The sequence below is a fragment of the Rutilus rutilus genome, assembly GCF_951802725.1.
Source record: "Rutilus rutilus genome assembly, chromosome: 9".
Classification (NCBI taxonomy): domain Eukaryota; kingdom Metazoa; phylum Chordata; class Actinopteri; order Cypriniformes; family Leuciscidae; genus Rutilus; species Rutilus rutilus.
The window spans coordinates 39,026,106-39,040,013 of NC_140223.1; the positions used below are offsets into that span (position 1 = coordinate 39,026,106).

The following is a 13,908-nucleotide window of genomic DNA, read 5'->3' on the forward strand; positions in this document are numbered from 1 at the left end:
ATTACTGTTTTAAATATCTAAAATATCTTTGTCTCCTGTGTGTAGTATCTGCCCTCTCAGATGCTGGTGAAGTTCATGACAGATATCGCCAGAGGAATGGAGTACCTGAGTGCCAAAAATTTCATTCATAGAGACCTAGCAGCTCGAAACTGCATGTGGGTGAAATAAACACACACACACAAACACGCATTCTTGTACATCTATCTTTATGAGGACATTCATTGACACAATGCAATCTCTAGCCGCTTAACCTAACCTTACCCATCACAAATAAGTGCCTAACCCGAACCATGACCCTAAACCGACCCTTAACCTCATTATAACCTTATCCCTAAAACCAAGCCTTGACCCTCAAACAGGCCTTTAAAGGGCTCTCAGAAAGTGAGGACTGGCCAAAATGTCCTCTATTTACTCTCTTTGTTCTCACTCCAATGGTCTAAAACTCAAACTGGTCCTCACAAAGATAGCTGTACAAGTACACACACACACACACACACACACATTTTCTACTTACAGTACTACAGATATGGACATGCAATATTGATTCGAGTTTTTTTCTTCCCCTCTCTGCTAACCAGGTTAAATGAGAACATGAATGTGTGTGTGGCTGACTTTGGCTTGTCTAAGAAGATCTATAATGGGGACTACTACAGACAAGGGCGCATCTCTAAGATGCCTGTCAAGTGGATCGCCATTGAGAGTCTGGCAGACAGAGTCTATACCACTAAGAGTGATGTGGTAAGATAAATAGATAAAGACTGAGAAAGAACTGATTCATATCATTTGTAGTGGACATGATTTTGATCCCTATTGGAGAGATAATCTCAGTTTTGCAGCCATAGATCAGGAGGTGAACCAACTCCAGGATAAGACTAGGAAGATGTGCTTCGCATTTAAAAACACATTTCAATAGATTTCCTTGAAATAGTTTCAAGTGTCAACTTTTTGTAAGAATTGTTACAAAACTTGGTAAAGGTTTTGGCACTTGCTATGTGAACACAATTTGGAATTAAATTTGGAACACAACTAGTTTCGGTTTATGGCTTTGATTTTCTCCGAGTTTTAGAGTAAAACATATTTTGGAAAATATATTTCATACAAAATTTTAAAATAGTATTTTTTTCATGTATTTTTCATAATAATAAACTTAACTTTTTTTTAGCTTTTAAGATTTTTCACTTCAGCAATAATCTGCCAAGTTTCTTCTTTAAAAAGAAATCAAACTTAAGTCTGTGCATTCAATATTTACAACAGTTTAAGTTGGAAATGTCATTTTCAGGTCAATGCTCAAAAAGTGGATAACAGGCAACATGTTCACAAATGTAATTTCGGGAGAAATGAACCCATCTAATCTTTCAGTTAACTGCCGGAGCATGCAAGCAGCCGCTCACCTTGTTCTGGCATCCGCTGTTTTGGCACCCCTCCACCAACTCCACCAACAACATTTAGGCGTCTTGCTTCCTCGAGGCCCTCCACTGCGGACAGCAAGCCAAATACGCGTAACCTTATTAGCTTAAAGATTATATGGGCAAAGGAACTTGTGAAATGGATCATAGCTATTCCATAAATATAATTTAGTACCATAAAATCCCTAAAAAATATAATATTATCAAACAACAAAAACAGAAACACATTGGATCATATTACACATCTGTTTCGCCTATATGCTGTTATTACGGAGAGAGCAGATCCTAGAACAGCAGTTATGTGGGCAGTTTTTCACTCTGAAAGCAATCAGAAGCAACAGCAGACAGTGGTTGCAGCACTAGTTCACACTAGACAAGAGCAATAAAAACAGTTCAGATTCCCTCTGTACTTTGTAATTGAGCGTAATAAGTCTGCCTGGTCTTATTGTGAATGATTCATCAGAGCATGTTATTCCAAAGACTCCAAAGACAGTTTGAGTTTCATTTGCTGTCCTCTTTCTCAGAGTTCATATTGTTTATGAAGATGCATTTGTGTGTCCCGCAGTGGTCATTTGGAGTGACGATGTGGGAGATTGCGACTCGAGGTCAGACGCCGTACCCTGGAGTGGAAAACAGTGAAATCTACGATTATCTGAGGCAGGGCAACCGTCTGAAACAACCTCCGGACTGCCTGGACAGCATGTGAGTATGCCTGTCAAAAACCTGAAAGGCTTTTTACACTGTGCTTAGACCTGGCTTAACATATGTTTAACCCCTGGTTAAAACCACTTCCAACCTCAGCTTAAGGATTGCTTCACACTCTTGTCATTATGAAAGGAGGTAGCACCGCTGGGTAACGAGAGTAATAAAATAAACTAGGGCTAGAATCTTAATGCAAAAAAGACACCTGCTTTTGTACACGCTTAGCTCTTTAAAAGCCTCTAGTGACACCAAAGGGAACTGAAAATATAATGATAGTTTCCAAACTGGTAAACAATTCAGTCAGTGGATTTGGTTGTGGCACAGCAGTAGCACTATAGCCCTATTCGGACGGGACGAGTTTAACATGGAGAGGTGGGGTAAAGTAATTATCACCAGAGCTTCTCAGTGATTTTAGTCCCGTCCGAATGTGCGTCTCAGTGATCATTACAGACAATAGCAATAAAGATTACGACGACTTTTACCTTCAGTAAAAAGGTCCGGAAAATATTCTGTAATTTCCTGTTTAAAAGTAGTTTTCCGCGGCTTTTCAAGTCTGGATGCGCTTGAAAAAGCATTCAGTTGCGTTCTAGACGCTGGGACGAGTCTGTGGAAAAACTCAAGTGTTTTACACACACCATTCAGATCAGAAAGAAGATCGAAAGCACTTATTTTAGTGTTAGGTAAGTGCCTATATTACCAATATAATCCAATCTTAATTTAATTAATACATCATTCGACTGGACCTAGCTCTTTATATATAAATATAGGTTAAATGTGTTTGCGCATGTGATATCAGAAAGCAACGTAATACACACATGACGACAGGAGTGACGGTAGTGCGTAAATCGAGTTACTCTCCCACTTCTGATAGTTTTACTGAGATTTCTTATCCCGTGCGAATTGGCCATTATTATTAAAGACGTCCTGTGGTAAAATTACATGACTCCGAATAGGGCTTATCACTATTTTATTATGCAGTTTAAAAAACAAACACTGGAACCGTTACTGATTAAGAACTGGCTCTTGATTCTCAGCCCTACTCATGTGCTATATTACAAGTAGGGGTGCACCGAAATTTCGGCCGCCGAAAATTTTCGGCCGAAATGGCATTATCGGTTTCGGGCCGAAATAAAAAAAACAGCCGAAAACGTTTAACTGAAAATGAATGTCACCCGCGTGACCCGCCCCTCCCATCAGTGCGCAAGCGCTTAGGTTTCACTCACGGTCGAGCTGTTATCACGCGTTTGCCTATCAAAGATTAAGCATGTCAAAGGGCTGTCACTTATTGCACAATCGATCGGACCAACCAACACAAGTTTCGAAAACGAAAATAGGGAATCGATTTTAACGTCCTTCTCTCGGAGCGCGTCCAGCTCGTCACTATACACTCGCAGCGAACGCGCGTCACACAGCAACTGCAGGTTCTGACACACACACACACACACACACACACACACACACACACACACACATAGCCTATTTCTGCATAATATAGTGCATAATATGTAGCCTTCAGTAATGTGTTTCATTGATGTTATGGCAGTCCACATTGCTGACTTGTGCGCGTCTCAAGCGCCCTCTTTACGTTCGTCCTAATGCCTGTTTAGTTGTCCGTGGATTTGCCTATATTTGGCGTTGAAAACGGATCAACGCCAAATATAGGCAATTTACTAACGATTCAGTGAACACTTCGCCTATGTCTCAAAAATCGAACAGGATTTTTTTTTTCACAAAAGTGACAGCCCTATACGAGAGGACACCAAAGTTGCAATATGTAACATTTGTTCTGCAAAAATCTCCAGAATTGTGTTGTGTTTTTTTTTTTTTTGGCACAACTTTTAAAAAACTATTTTATTTGATGGAACATAAAACTTGAAGAATAATATTATTTGGTATTATTATTTATATTTATTGTTAAAAATATTTTATGTTTTGTTATGTAACTGTTAATAAAAGTTTGATTATTATATTGTGATTTTTCATTTCAGATCAATTAAATTCAAGCAATATATATATAAGTTTTTAAAAGAAGCAATTTTCGGCTTCAGTTTCGGTTTTCGGCCAAGTGCATCCTAAATTTTCGGTTTCGGTTTCGGCCCAGAATTTTCATTTCGGTGCATCACTAATTACAAGTCTTATAAAGTCAAACCAGAGCATTGTGTGAGTATTTTTCATGTTACACAACATTGAAACACACCGCGTCCAATCACGAGACAAGCGATGTTTGACGTCCTTGACATCTATGTGTCTCTCTCTGTTTTCCACAGCTATTCCCTGATGTTTTCCTGCTGGCTGTTGAGCCCGAAGGACAGACCGAGCTTCCAGGTCTTGTGCGGTGAGCTGGAAAAGGTCCTGGAAGATCTTCCGAGCCAAGACCCGGAGGAGATACTCTATGTCAATATGGAGGAGACCTCTGGAGAGCTGGGGGCCGTGGGGGGCCGTGACCCCTTAACGGGGGGTGTCCCCTGTGTTCTCGGGGCCCTGAAGGGTTCGGGCTCTGTGGCCACTGTAGAGGTCCACCACCCCAGCCGGTACGTGATCTGCCCCCAACATGAGAACCAGCGCCTGCTCACCGCAGACTCCCTGGAGAGCCTGAACCTCACGGGCTCCGCACCCGTCCCGCTACTGCAGCCCTCGTCCTGCTCCACTCCAGTGCCGCCCTCGGAGTGCTCAGAGGAAAGAGACGAAATGAAGAAAGTGCCCTGGCAGGGATGATGCTGCCCAGACTGCTGAGCTATTGCTCCTACCCCGTCACTTTGCACAGACACCCCACACACTCCACATTCAGCGTTTAAATATGCAAATGTTTGCATTCCAAATTGTTATTCTGTTCAGTGTAGGTTACAAGAAGTCATAATCAACTTTCTGTCTTGCACTGTGTCGTAACCAGAAAGGATGTGATAAGTTTCCAGTGATAAAGTCATTTGTCTGTGCGCAGCAACAAAACAAAATTGGGAATTTGAACACCGCCCTAGCCCTGTATATTACACTTCGGTTGTAAGGCTTGTTGCTGTTACTTTTCAAAGAGACACAACTTTGAAGAGTAACTTAGACTTGCATTGAAGGAGAGGCCTGAGACATATCTAGCGATTGAGGCTTGATAACCACGTAACACCCTAGTAAACACATGGAAATGCTACTCCATTTGCTGTGGTAGGGAAATCTTGTTCTTATCTTCAAATCTTGTTTGCTTTTATCACATCACAACTGGTTAGGACATGGTGTTGGACTCCAAAACGTTCAGATAATCAGCACCCCTACTGCACCCTTATGAGACTGATATCAGTCAACTGGGATCTGTCCAATTAAAGCCCTTTTCTGTGAGGTCTAAGCTCATGGTATAGTTAGCATGCTGCTGATATTGATCACACCAACTCAGGAGGTGATTGGATTCACAGTGACCAATGACACAAAGCTCAGATTCAGCAAATGCAGGGGAACTAGCTTTGACACTGCCACTCTGTAGACTGGGATGGAACTGGTCAAAGACTGAATCTGTGTCCTTGACATAAACTCTCTCAAGTCTCCTGACCAGCATCTTTTTCCAAAGAAACACATGGAGGATGACAATTACATTCCATGTACGGTCTAACATGTCAAACCAAATCCTCAGTGAGTGTGTGCGTGACCTGGAGACACACTCGCGCTAACCTACGTGCTAGCGTACATTTTGATAACTCTGTTTCAAAGGTCTTCTGAGTCAAAAGGTTTTTTTTTTTTATGCATTGATTTGAGACCAATTTTGTGGTTTCTGTCAAGATTCGCAGGTTTAGAGGAGTAGACTAGACTAAGGTCTTTGCTTCTCAGAGACCCTGCCCCAGACTCAAGCACAGTATTTTTTTTTTTACTTGTTTCCTAATGTTTTTTTGTAAATTTGATATTTTGCACTAATCAATTTTTTGTCAGCGTATTGTTTGTTTATCTTTTGTTTATACATTTTGTATCTGATATGGACATTTAGACAATGTATGATAGAAAAACATTTACCATAATATTACCATAAGTTTCCAAATAAGGTCAAATGCAGATGACATTTAGCTGATTGTTATTTTGCCATTTTATTCCACTCAGCCTTTAATCTAATCTGAAATTTAAATAAGTGAATTAAAACGTTCTGAAACGATCATCATAGAACCAATGTTTGGAAAAAAAGATGATTATGGATGTATGTGGTACTAGTAAGATTGACTGAGGTACTTTAAGCCACAATGCTTTTGATGACAAATGATATACTATCTAAATGATGTTCATGTATGCCAGTGCACCGTTGGAATTTTTTTTTGCTGTCTACACCTTTTAGTGTATGAAATATTGGTCCAACATTAACTTGACAGCACAAAACCCCCTGCAAAATGTCGTCGGTCACCTTTTTGTGTATATTTGCATGCTCACATTTTCAGCACATTTTCTTTCATGATGTGGAACACTGTGTGTAAATACATAGATTTGAAGTGTCTCATCTGACCTCAGCTGAAGAGGACAAATTGAAACCCCTTTTGCGTGTGGTATTTCAATGCAAAAACCTGCATGTTATTCGCTAACTATCGGCAATCTGAATGGCCATCTATGAGTCGTTCAGTTTAAATTCATTGTCATTTGTTGTTCACACAGACAGTCCCTTTCCCTAGGTAAATTAGGCTCATTATAGATTGTGCTTTATTCACAAATACAGAATTTTATTTAATATTACATTTAATATTCTGCTGATTGTCAGTAAATCAGCCAATGAGGATCAAATGGTTGGGAAAAGAATTATAACCGGACAATTTTTATGTACCGAAAAGTGCAGTGACAGAAGCACAAATATTGTTTTATCAAAATATAAATTCATAGACAGAAGCACGCACTTCAGAGTGCCTTTGAAAGCCAGTATTTCGCCTTAAAATGGCTGTTATGGTGCACAAATGTTTAGCTTTAGGTTTATATGTCTAATGTTGTCTAGATAACATCAATGTCATTATTGTGATTTTGATAAGCTTTGTATTAAAATAAATACTACCTGCACAGTTGAGGATTGTGTGTGTGTGTGTGTGTGTGTGTGTGTGTGTGTGTGTGTGTGTGTGTGTGTGTGTGTGTGTGTGTGTTGTTATAATGATTGCACAATTAATGTAAAAAAAGAGACTTGCTTATAGTTGTTATTGAGTGTAACAACTCACAGACATTGATCACAACATTAATATGAATATTTGTATAATATACAAATGAATATAGCAGAACTGGAGAACACAGTGGTAAGTTTATTTATGAAGGCAGCAGGATTAAAGCAATGCAGGAGTGACTTTGATAGTAGAATAGAGGATTGAAAGGCTGAATGATAACTGGTTTCTTATCTTGACAGGCAGGAGATGATACACACACACACACACACACACAAGCAGACGAGATGAGGATCACGGAGAGGAATACCAGGAGATAAGGCGATCCCCTTACGGAAAGAAAATGTATTTCCACTTCCATATTTCCATCAATATATTAAATGGTTAAAATACATTGAAAAATATATGGAGTAACATATTGCCTTATATATTACAGTGTATTGAATAATACATAAGGAAATACTGCTTTTCATATATTGAAAAATATGTGACAATACACATTGTTTTTACTATGTTGCACTAATGTGTATTCACAAGAGTTATTTTTACTCAATTGAGTTGTGTTTCTGCTACACAAAGTTTTTGAGTTGAGTTTACGAGGAAGGTTATGTTGGTATTACTAAAGGGTGCATGTTGAAAACATGTAGTCTAATTAGTCAAACACAAATTAGTTGAGTTCAAAATACTCATAATTCTGAAGCAAACAGTTGCCTTAAATATTTTTGAGTTAAACCGAGGCAATATTTTTACAGAGTGTGGAAACCGACCGTCTTAAATATCTCAGGCATGTTTTACACACAATTTCAAGTTGTAAATTCAAAGACATACAAAACAGTGTTGGGACAATGATAGACCGTTTGGTTTGAATTATAGTGACCATTAGTGATCAGTGTGTGCTTTAGTTGGGCTATTGACCCTTGACTTTATAAGGTTAGCTTTTTTTCTGGCTGTTGTAACTGTGTCTGTAAGTTATATTTGCTATAGCAAGAAAGAAAAAAAAGAAAAAAAACATGAAAATCCTGAGGATGAGCTGTTGCCGAGAGTTTTAGTAAATAAGGATATGTCCCTTATTTACTGATGGTGTCATCATCATGTAGACTGATTCACAGTCTATATATAATATATAACATGGTATATTGTCATAGTCTGCCTGTTTGTTTTCGTTTTCATGAATTTTTAGTTTGTATTTCCTTAGAATAGTGAACAAGCAATCACATGCTGTGGAACACTGAAACTGAGATTCACTTCTCTCTTCTGCAGAATATTTCCAGACTGAAAAATATTACGAATTTAAACAAATTTACACAGCAAGAAGAAAAGAGATGTCTATGAAATAGGACAACTAAAATAAAACATTTGTTTTGCTTTATCAGTGCAAGTAAAATTTGTGAAGTTAGTTTATACAGTATATAGGTATAGAGAGGACTGAACATTTAAGCTCACATGTAGTCATCTCTATAGCTTTATCTATTGATTCTAAAGCTCATTACCCTTATATTTATATTCATTTAAACTGCATGCTTAATAATAATTGATCAACTTAAATTGTACATGTGTAATGGATTAAGGGTATAATAATTACATAAAAAATATAATGTAATATTATCATTATAAATGAGAATTGCTAAAGGACAGACAATTTTTTCTTTAAAAATCATTTGCTACGTAGTGACATTTAATTTGGAGTTGAAACAAGGGGAGTGACTTTATTGCATTAAACATGTGACACTTTGCTAACATCTGATTGGTCCAAATTATGGGCTTGAGATCTCTTACCTGTCCTGGAACATAACCTGCCCCGGAGCAGGTTAGGCGTGGAGTGTTAGTTACTATGGCGATGAAACCAGTTTCATGGCTAAAACCCAGGGTTGGCACAAACTCAACTTACGTAACACACCTGGCTAGTCACCTAAACAGCTTCATGGTATAGGCCCCATGTATCTGCATAAACAACGACTGACAAAGACAACAAAACAAGCATAACAAAACAACGAGTTAACGAGACACACCTGATGAAGACAAGGGGAAAAAACTACAGACTGACTACAAAATGTCTCATGGGACAGAAAACAGGAACTAAAAGTCCATGGACAAACACAGAGAACATGACAAGTGCTCATATCCTGAAGAATGTGCTTTCTTTTTCTGCAATCCATCCAAAAGTTCTTGACTCAATTCCATGCAGTGTACCAATACCAATACCAGTACCAATACTTTCCAATGTGATTATGCAATGCGTGGTGTGTCGCAGACCAGCACAAGACGAACAATTGTGGTTAAAAAGTAGCCTATATAATTTTATTTTTTTTATTTTTTTAAATGACCGATCGTTTCGCTAGATAAGACCCCATTCCTCCGCTGGGATCGTGCAGAGCCCTTTGAAGCACTTCAGAGCCCTTTGAAACGGCATTGATTTGGACTTCAACATTCTGGTTGCCATTGAAGTCCATTGTGTGGAGAAAAATCCTGAAATGTTTTCCTCAGAATACTTAATTGATTTTCCACTGAAGAAAGAAAGACATGGACATCTTGGATGGCATTGGGGTGAGTAAATTATCAGGAAATGTTTATTTTGAGGTGAACTAATGCTTTAAGCACCTGATAGTTCCTCACCGTTGTGTGGACCAATCAATGCCATATAAGGAGTGTAAGGGGCGGGGTTTAAATGCAGTAGCATGGACACTACTGGGGGAAACAGGGATGTTGTTGAATATGTAACAAGCTTCTCAGTATTTAAGGGAATGTGCCTCCTAATAGGAAATGTAAAGATTATGGGGGAGACAGCTGTGAAAATTTTACCCTGGAATTGTAGAGGACTGGGTAATTAAAAAAAAATAAAGCAGGTAATGGACAGGATCAAACAATTACAGGCGCAAGTAGTTTTTCTTCAGGAAACTCACATGGTAAAAAGTGAGACGATTAAGATTCGTCAGAGATGGCAAGGGCAAGTTTTTGCTGCCTGTCACACTTCTAATGCAAGGGGAGTAATGACTTTAATTCATAAATCAGTCCCAAAACAGGTTCAGAAGGTAACTAAAGATCCATTAGGAAGATATATTATGCTACAGTGTACCATTTTTTTTTTTTTTTTTCAGAAAAGATCAATTTAATTAATGTATATGGTCCAAATGATGACAACCCCAAATTGTTTAATGATTTGCTTTTGCCAACTGCTAGTTTGCCTGGATACTATCTTATCGCAGGGGATATGAATTGTGTACTAGATCCTACCAAAGATCGTTCCACAGGGATTGATAGAACGCATACTAAAGCTAGGAAGTTGATACAGGAATTTATGAAAGACCTTAATTTATCAGATGTTTGGAGGGATCTTAACCCAGCAGAAGTATCATACTCATGTTACTCTGGTATGCATCAGACATACTCACGTATTGATTATTTTCTTATATCGGCACAACTGCTTAACAAAATAACAGATGGTATACATCACAGCACAGTCGTCTCTGATCATGCAGCGGTATCCTTATCATACAGAACTACACAATTCATAAAGAACCCCCCTAGATGGCGCTTTCAGACAGGATGGCTTCGGGATCCAGAGTTTATAGAATATATGAATAAACAAATTGATCTGTATTTTGAAATGAATCATTCTGAAACATCTGCTGGTATTAGATGGGACGCATGCATTCAAAGCTTATATTCGAGGACATATTTGTTTTTGCAGTTCAAAAGCCAGGAGGTCTAGACAGGAAATGAAAAAATTAGAAGATCAGATCAAAAAATTAGAAAATGATATTTTCCAGAAAGCTACAGACACAGGTAGAAAGCACATGAGAAATTATTATTACTCCAGTCCCGATATAATGAATCATCAGCAAGTAGAGCAGCTTCAAAAGTTTTGAGATTGAAACACGTTTTTATGAATATGGAGATAAAACAGGTCGGTTACTTGCATGGCAAATCCGACAACAAACAGAACGTACCATCGCTGAGAGTTCAACAGGAACTATAGTTGACCCTATAGAGATCAATGAAGCATTTAGAATTTATTATAAAAAAACCTCTATAGTTCAGAGTGCTCATTAAATTTGGATACACAGACGCAATCTTTAGATAGTCTAAATATACCACAGATTTCAATTGAGGAAAAAAATTATAATAATAATTGGATGAAGACCTCACATTACAAGAAATTGGAGAAGCCATTGATTCTATGAAACCAGGAAAAGCTGCGGGCCCAGATGGGCTTCCTATAGAAATTTATAAGAAGTTTAAAAAAAAAAAGTTATTGGAAATGATAGTGGAGGCCTATCATCAAGGCCTTCTTCCTACATCACTGAGAGGAGCTTTAATCACATTATTACCAAAACCAGGGAAATCAAACACAAAGTGTGAAAATTAGCTTGTTAAATTCCGATACAAAAATATGATGTAAAGTTCTAGCCAAGAGGTTAGAAGGTATTCTACCAAATTTAATAGGAGAGGATCAAAATGGTTTCATACAACGGATTTCATAATGTTGAAGAGTCCTAAATATCCTTCATGAACAGAGGAGTGAGCGAGATACTGCTCTACTATCATTGGACGCCGAAAAGGCATTTGATAGGGTTGAGTGGTCTTATTTGTTTGATTTGTTGTGTAGATTTGGGTTTGGTGAAGGGTACTGCAAGTGGGTTAGGTTACTTTATAATAGCCCTACAGCAGAAGTGTGGACAAATAAAATGGTTTCAGAAACATTTAGCATATCAAGAGACAAGGTTCACCCCTTCCTCCTCTTCTTTTTGCCATCTCCATCGAGCCTTTTGCAATAGCAGTAAAAAGACATGTGGAATTAACAGGCATTAGGATTAGACAGAAAATAGCATTATTCGCTGATGATGTAATTCTTTTTCTAAAACATCTTGATACATCAATACCTGCTGTATTAGATCTTATTAATACATTTGGAGAAATTTCTGGATACAAAATTAATCATTCTAAAAGTTCCATTCTATATCTAAATGAGATTGACAGACAGCAACCTAGTAAGTGTGCTGCAACCTTCAATGTCGTTGATTGTTTTACATACCTGGGTGTAAAAACTGTACCAACATTAGAAGAAGTTGTGCAAGTAAATTATGATCCACTTCTTGAAAGTGTTAAAAAACCTCTATAGAAAGATGGATGTCCTTACCCATCTCCTTAATTGGCAGAATAAATATCTCGAAAATGAATGTTTTGCCAAAATTTTTATATTTATTCCAGAACATTCCTCTGCCTCCCCCTAAAACTATTTTTCAAAGACTTAAAAAAAATATCTTCTAAATTAATCTGGAATAACAGATGTTCCGTCTGACACTTTTGTTCTTGCCATATGAGAGAGAAGGTCTACAGTGTCCTAATAACCTTCTTTGGTATTATTGGGCTGTTCAACTTAGAACAATTATGTTTTATTTTTTATCTCAAGACTGCCCACCATGGGTGGATATAGAATCTTCTGCTATCAAATCGGACTTGCCTTTATATTTAAATATACAAATATACAGTTTTTGATGGCGTTTGGGGACCTTTCAGATCATTCTTATAAATGTGGTGGACTTGGAAAGGTGTTAAAGGAGTCATAATGTAGAAATTTCACTTTTCCACGAGAATCAATGTATGTTATGATTGCATAATGATTGTACACTGGCCGGGAAGCCGATATTTAAAAGTGAAGCGTTTGTTTACCTCGGGGTTTGTAAAATAGGCCACGTGCACGCGCACGAAAAAACGAGATTTTGATTTCTTCCCCCTCTTGACGTCAAGACGGGGGAGGATATACCAAATATGGACACCGCAAACCTATGCCGCGGGAAGCCCGCCCCTCTCCCCCTCAGATTCAGTTTAGTCGACTCGAGAAAGATGGAGAAAGCGAGTGCACACCTGAGATGCTCTGTGGGTGACTGCCACAAACAACATGCAAATGTGTTTTATCTACCAAAAACGGACGAAACTATCAGGGAACAGTGGAGGAAATTCATTTTTAATGACGCTGTCCCAACAACTCTTTCAAGTGGCGTATCGTTAGGTGTGTGCGCTAAACATTTTACACCGGAATCATTTACAAATTTGGGGCAGTATCAGGCGAACTTGGCCTCGAAGCTCCGTTTGGGAAAAGGTGCCATCCCAACCATCAGGGACTTGCCAGAAATTGAAAAGGTAAGACTGTGTTTTTATTGCTCTACTGTGGTTAACAAATAGCAGCTAACTGCTAATGCGGCTATTGTATGTAACGTTACCTTCGAGGTAAACACGGGGAATGGACTCTATCCATTCCTAGCCACATCTTTCCACTTTGTTTTACACTAGCAGCTACAGTAGTGACGGTACAGGAGTCCATGCTCAGTGGCTAAAACTGTTTAAATGCAAGTATGAAAACAATATACCACTAAACATTATTAGCCAAACTCATGCAAAACATGCAGTTTGAAAATAGCTTTCAGTTAGTGGGGCTTCTGTAAGAATGTATCTGGCAATGGTGTATTTTTTCTACGACCAATCAACGCGCCCCTCATTTGCATTATTATAATGACCGTCCACAACAGCCAAAACATCGCATCAGATCTCGCGAGACAATTATAATGCCTTTAGAAATAAGGGTCTGAGGGGCTCTGTGTTGATTTTTTTTCAACTTTTCTTTTTTAGAAGTGCCTGAAAGACTATAATAGAGCATTGGGTATCCAAGGTAACACAACATTATGACTCCTTTAATAAAAGACTAA

General features: G+C 38.3%; 1 protein-coding gene across 1 annotated transcript in view; it reads left to right on the forward strand.

The window, feature by feature from the left end:
* axl (AXL receptor tyrosine kinase) overlaps positions 1-7,112 on the forward strand; it is a 38,180-nt gene extending 31,068 nt beyond the window's left edge. The window contains exons 14-17 of the mRNA XM_084419675.1: positions 46-155; positions 579-738; positions 1,972-2,108; positions 4,376-7,112. Of these exons, the coding sequence (XP_084275801.1) occupies positions 46-155; positions 579-738; positions 1,972-2,108; positions 4,376-4,823 (855 nt within the window). The 3' untranslated portion in view covers positions 4,824-7,112. The remainder of the gene's footprint in view (positions 1-45; positions 156-578; positions 739-1,971; positions 2,109-4,375) is intronic.
* The last annotated feature ends 6,796 nt before the right edge of the window (positions 7,113-13,908 follow it).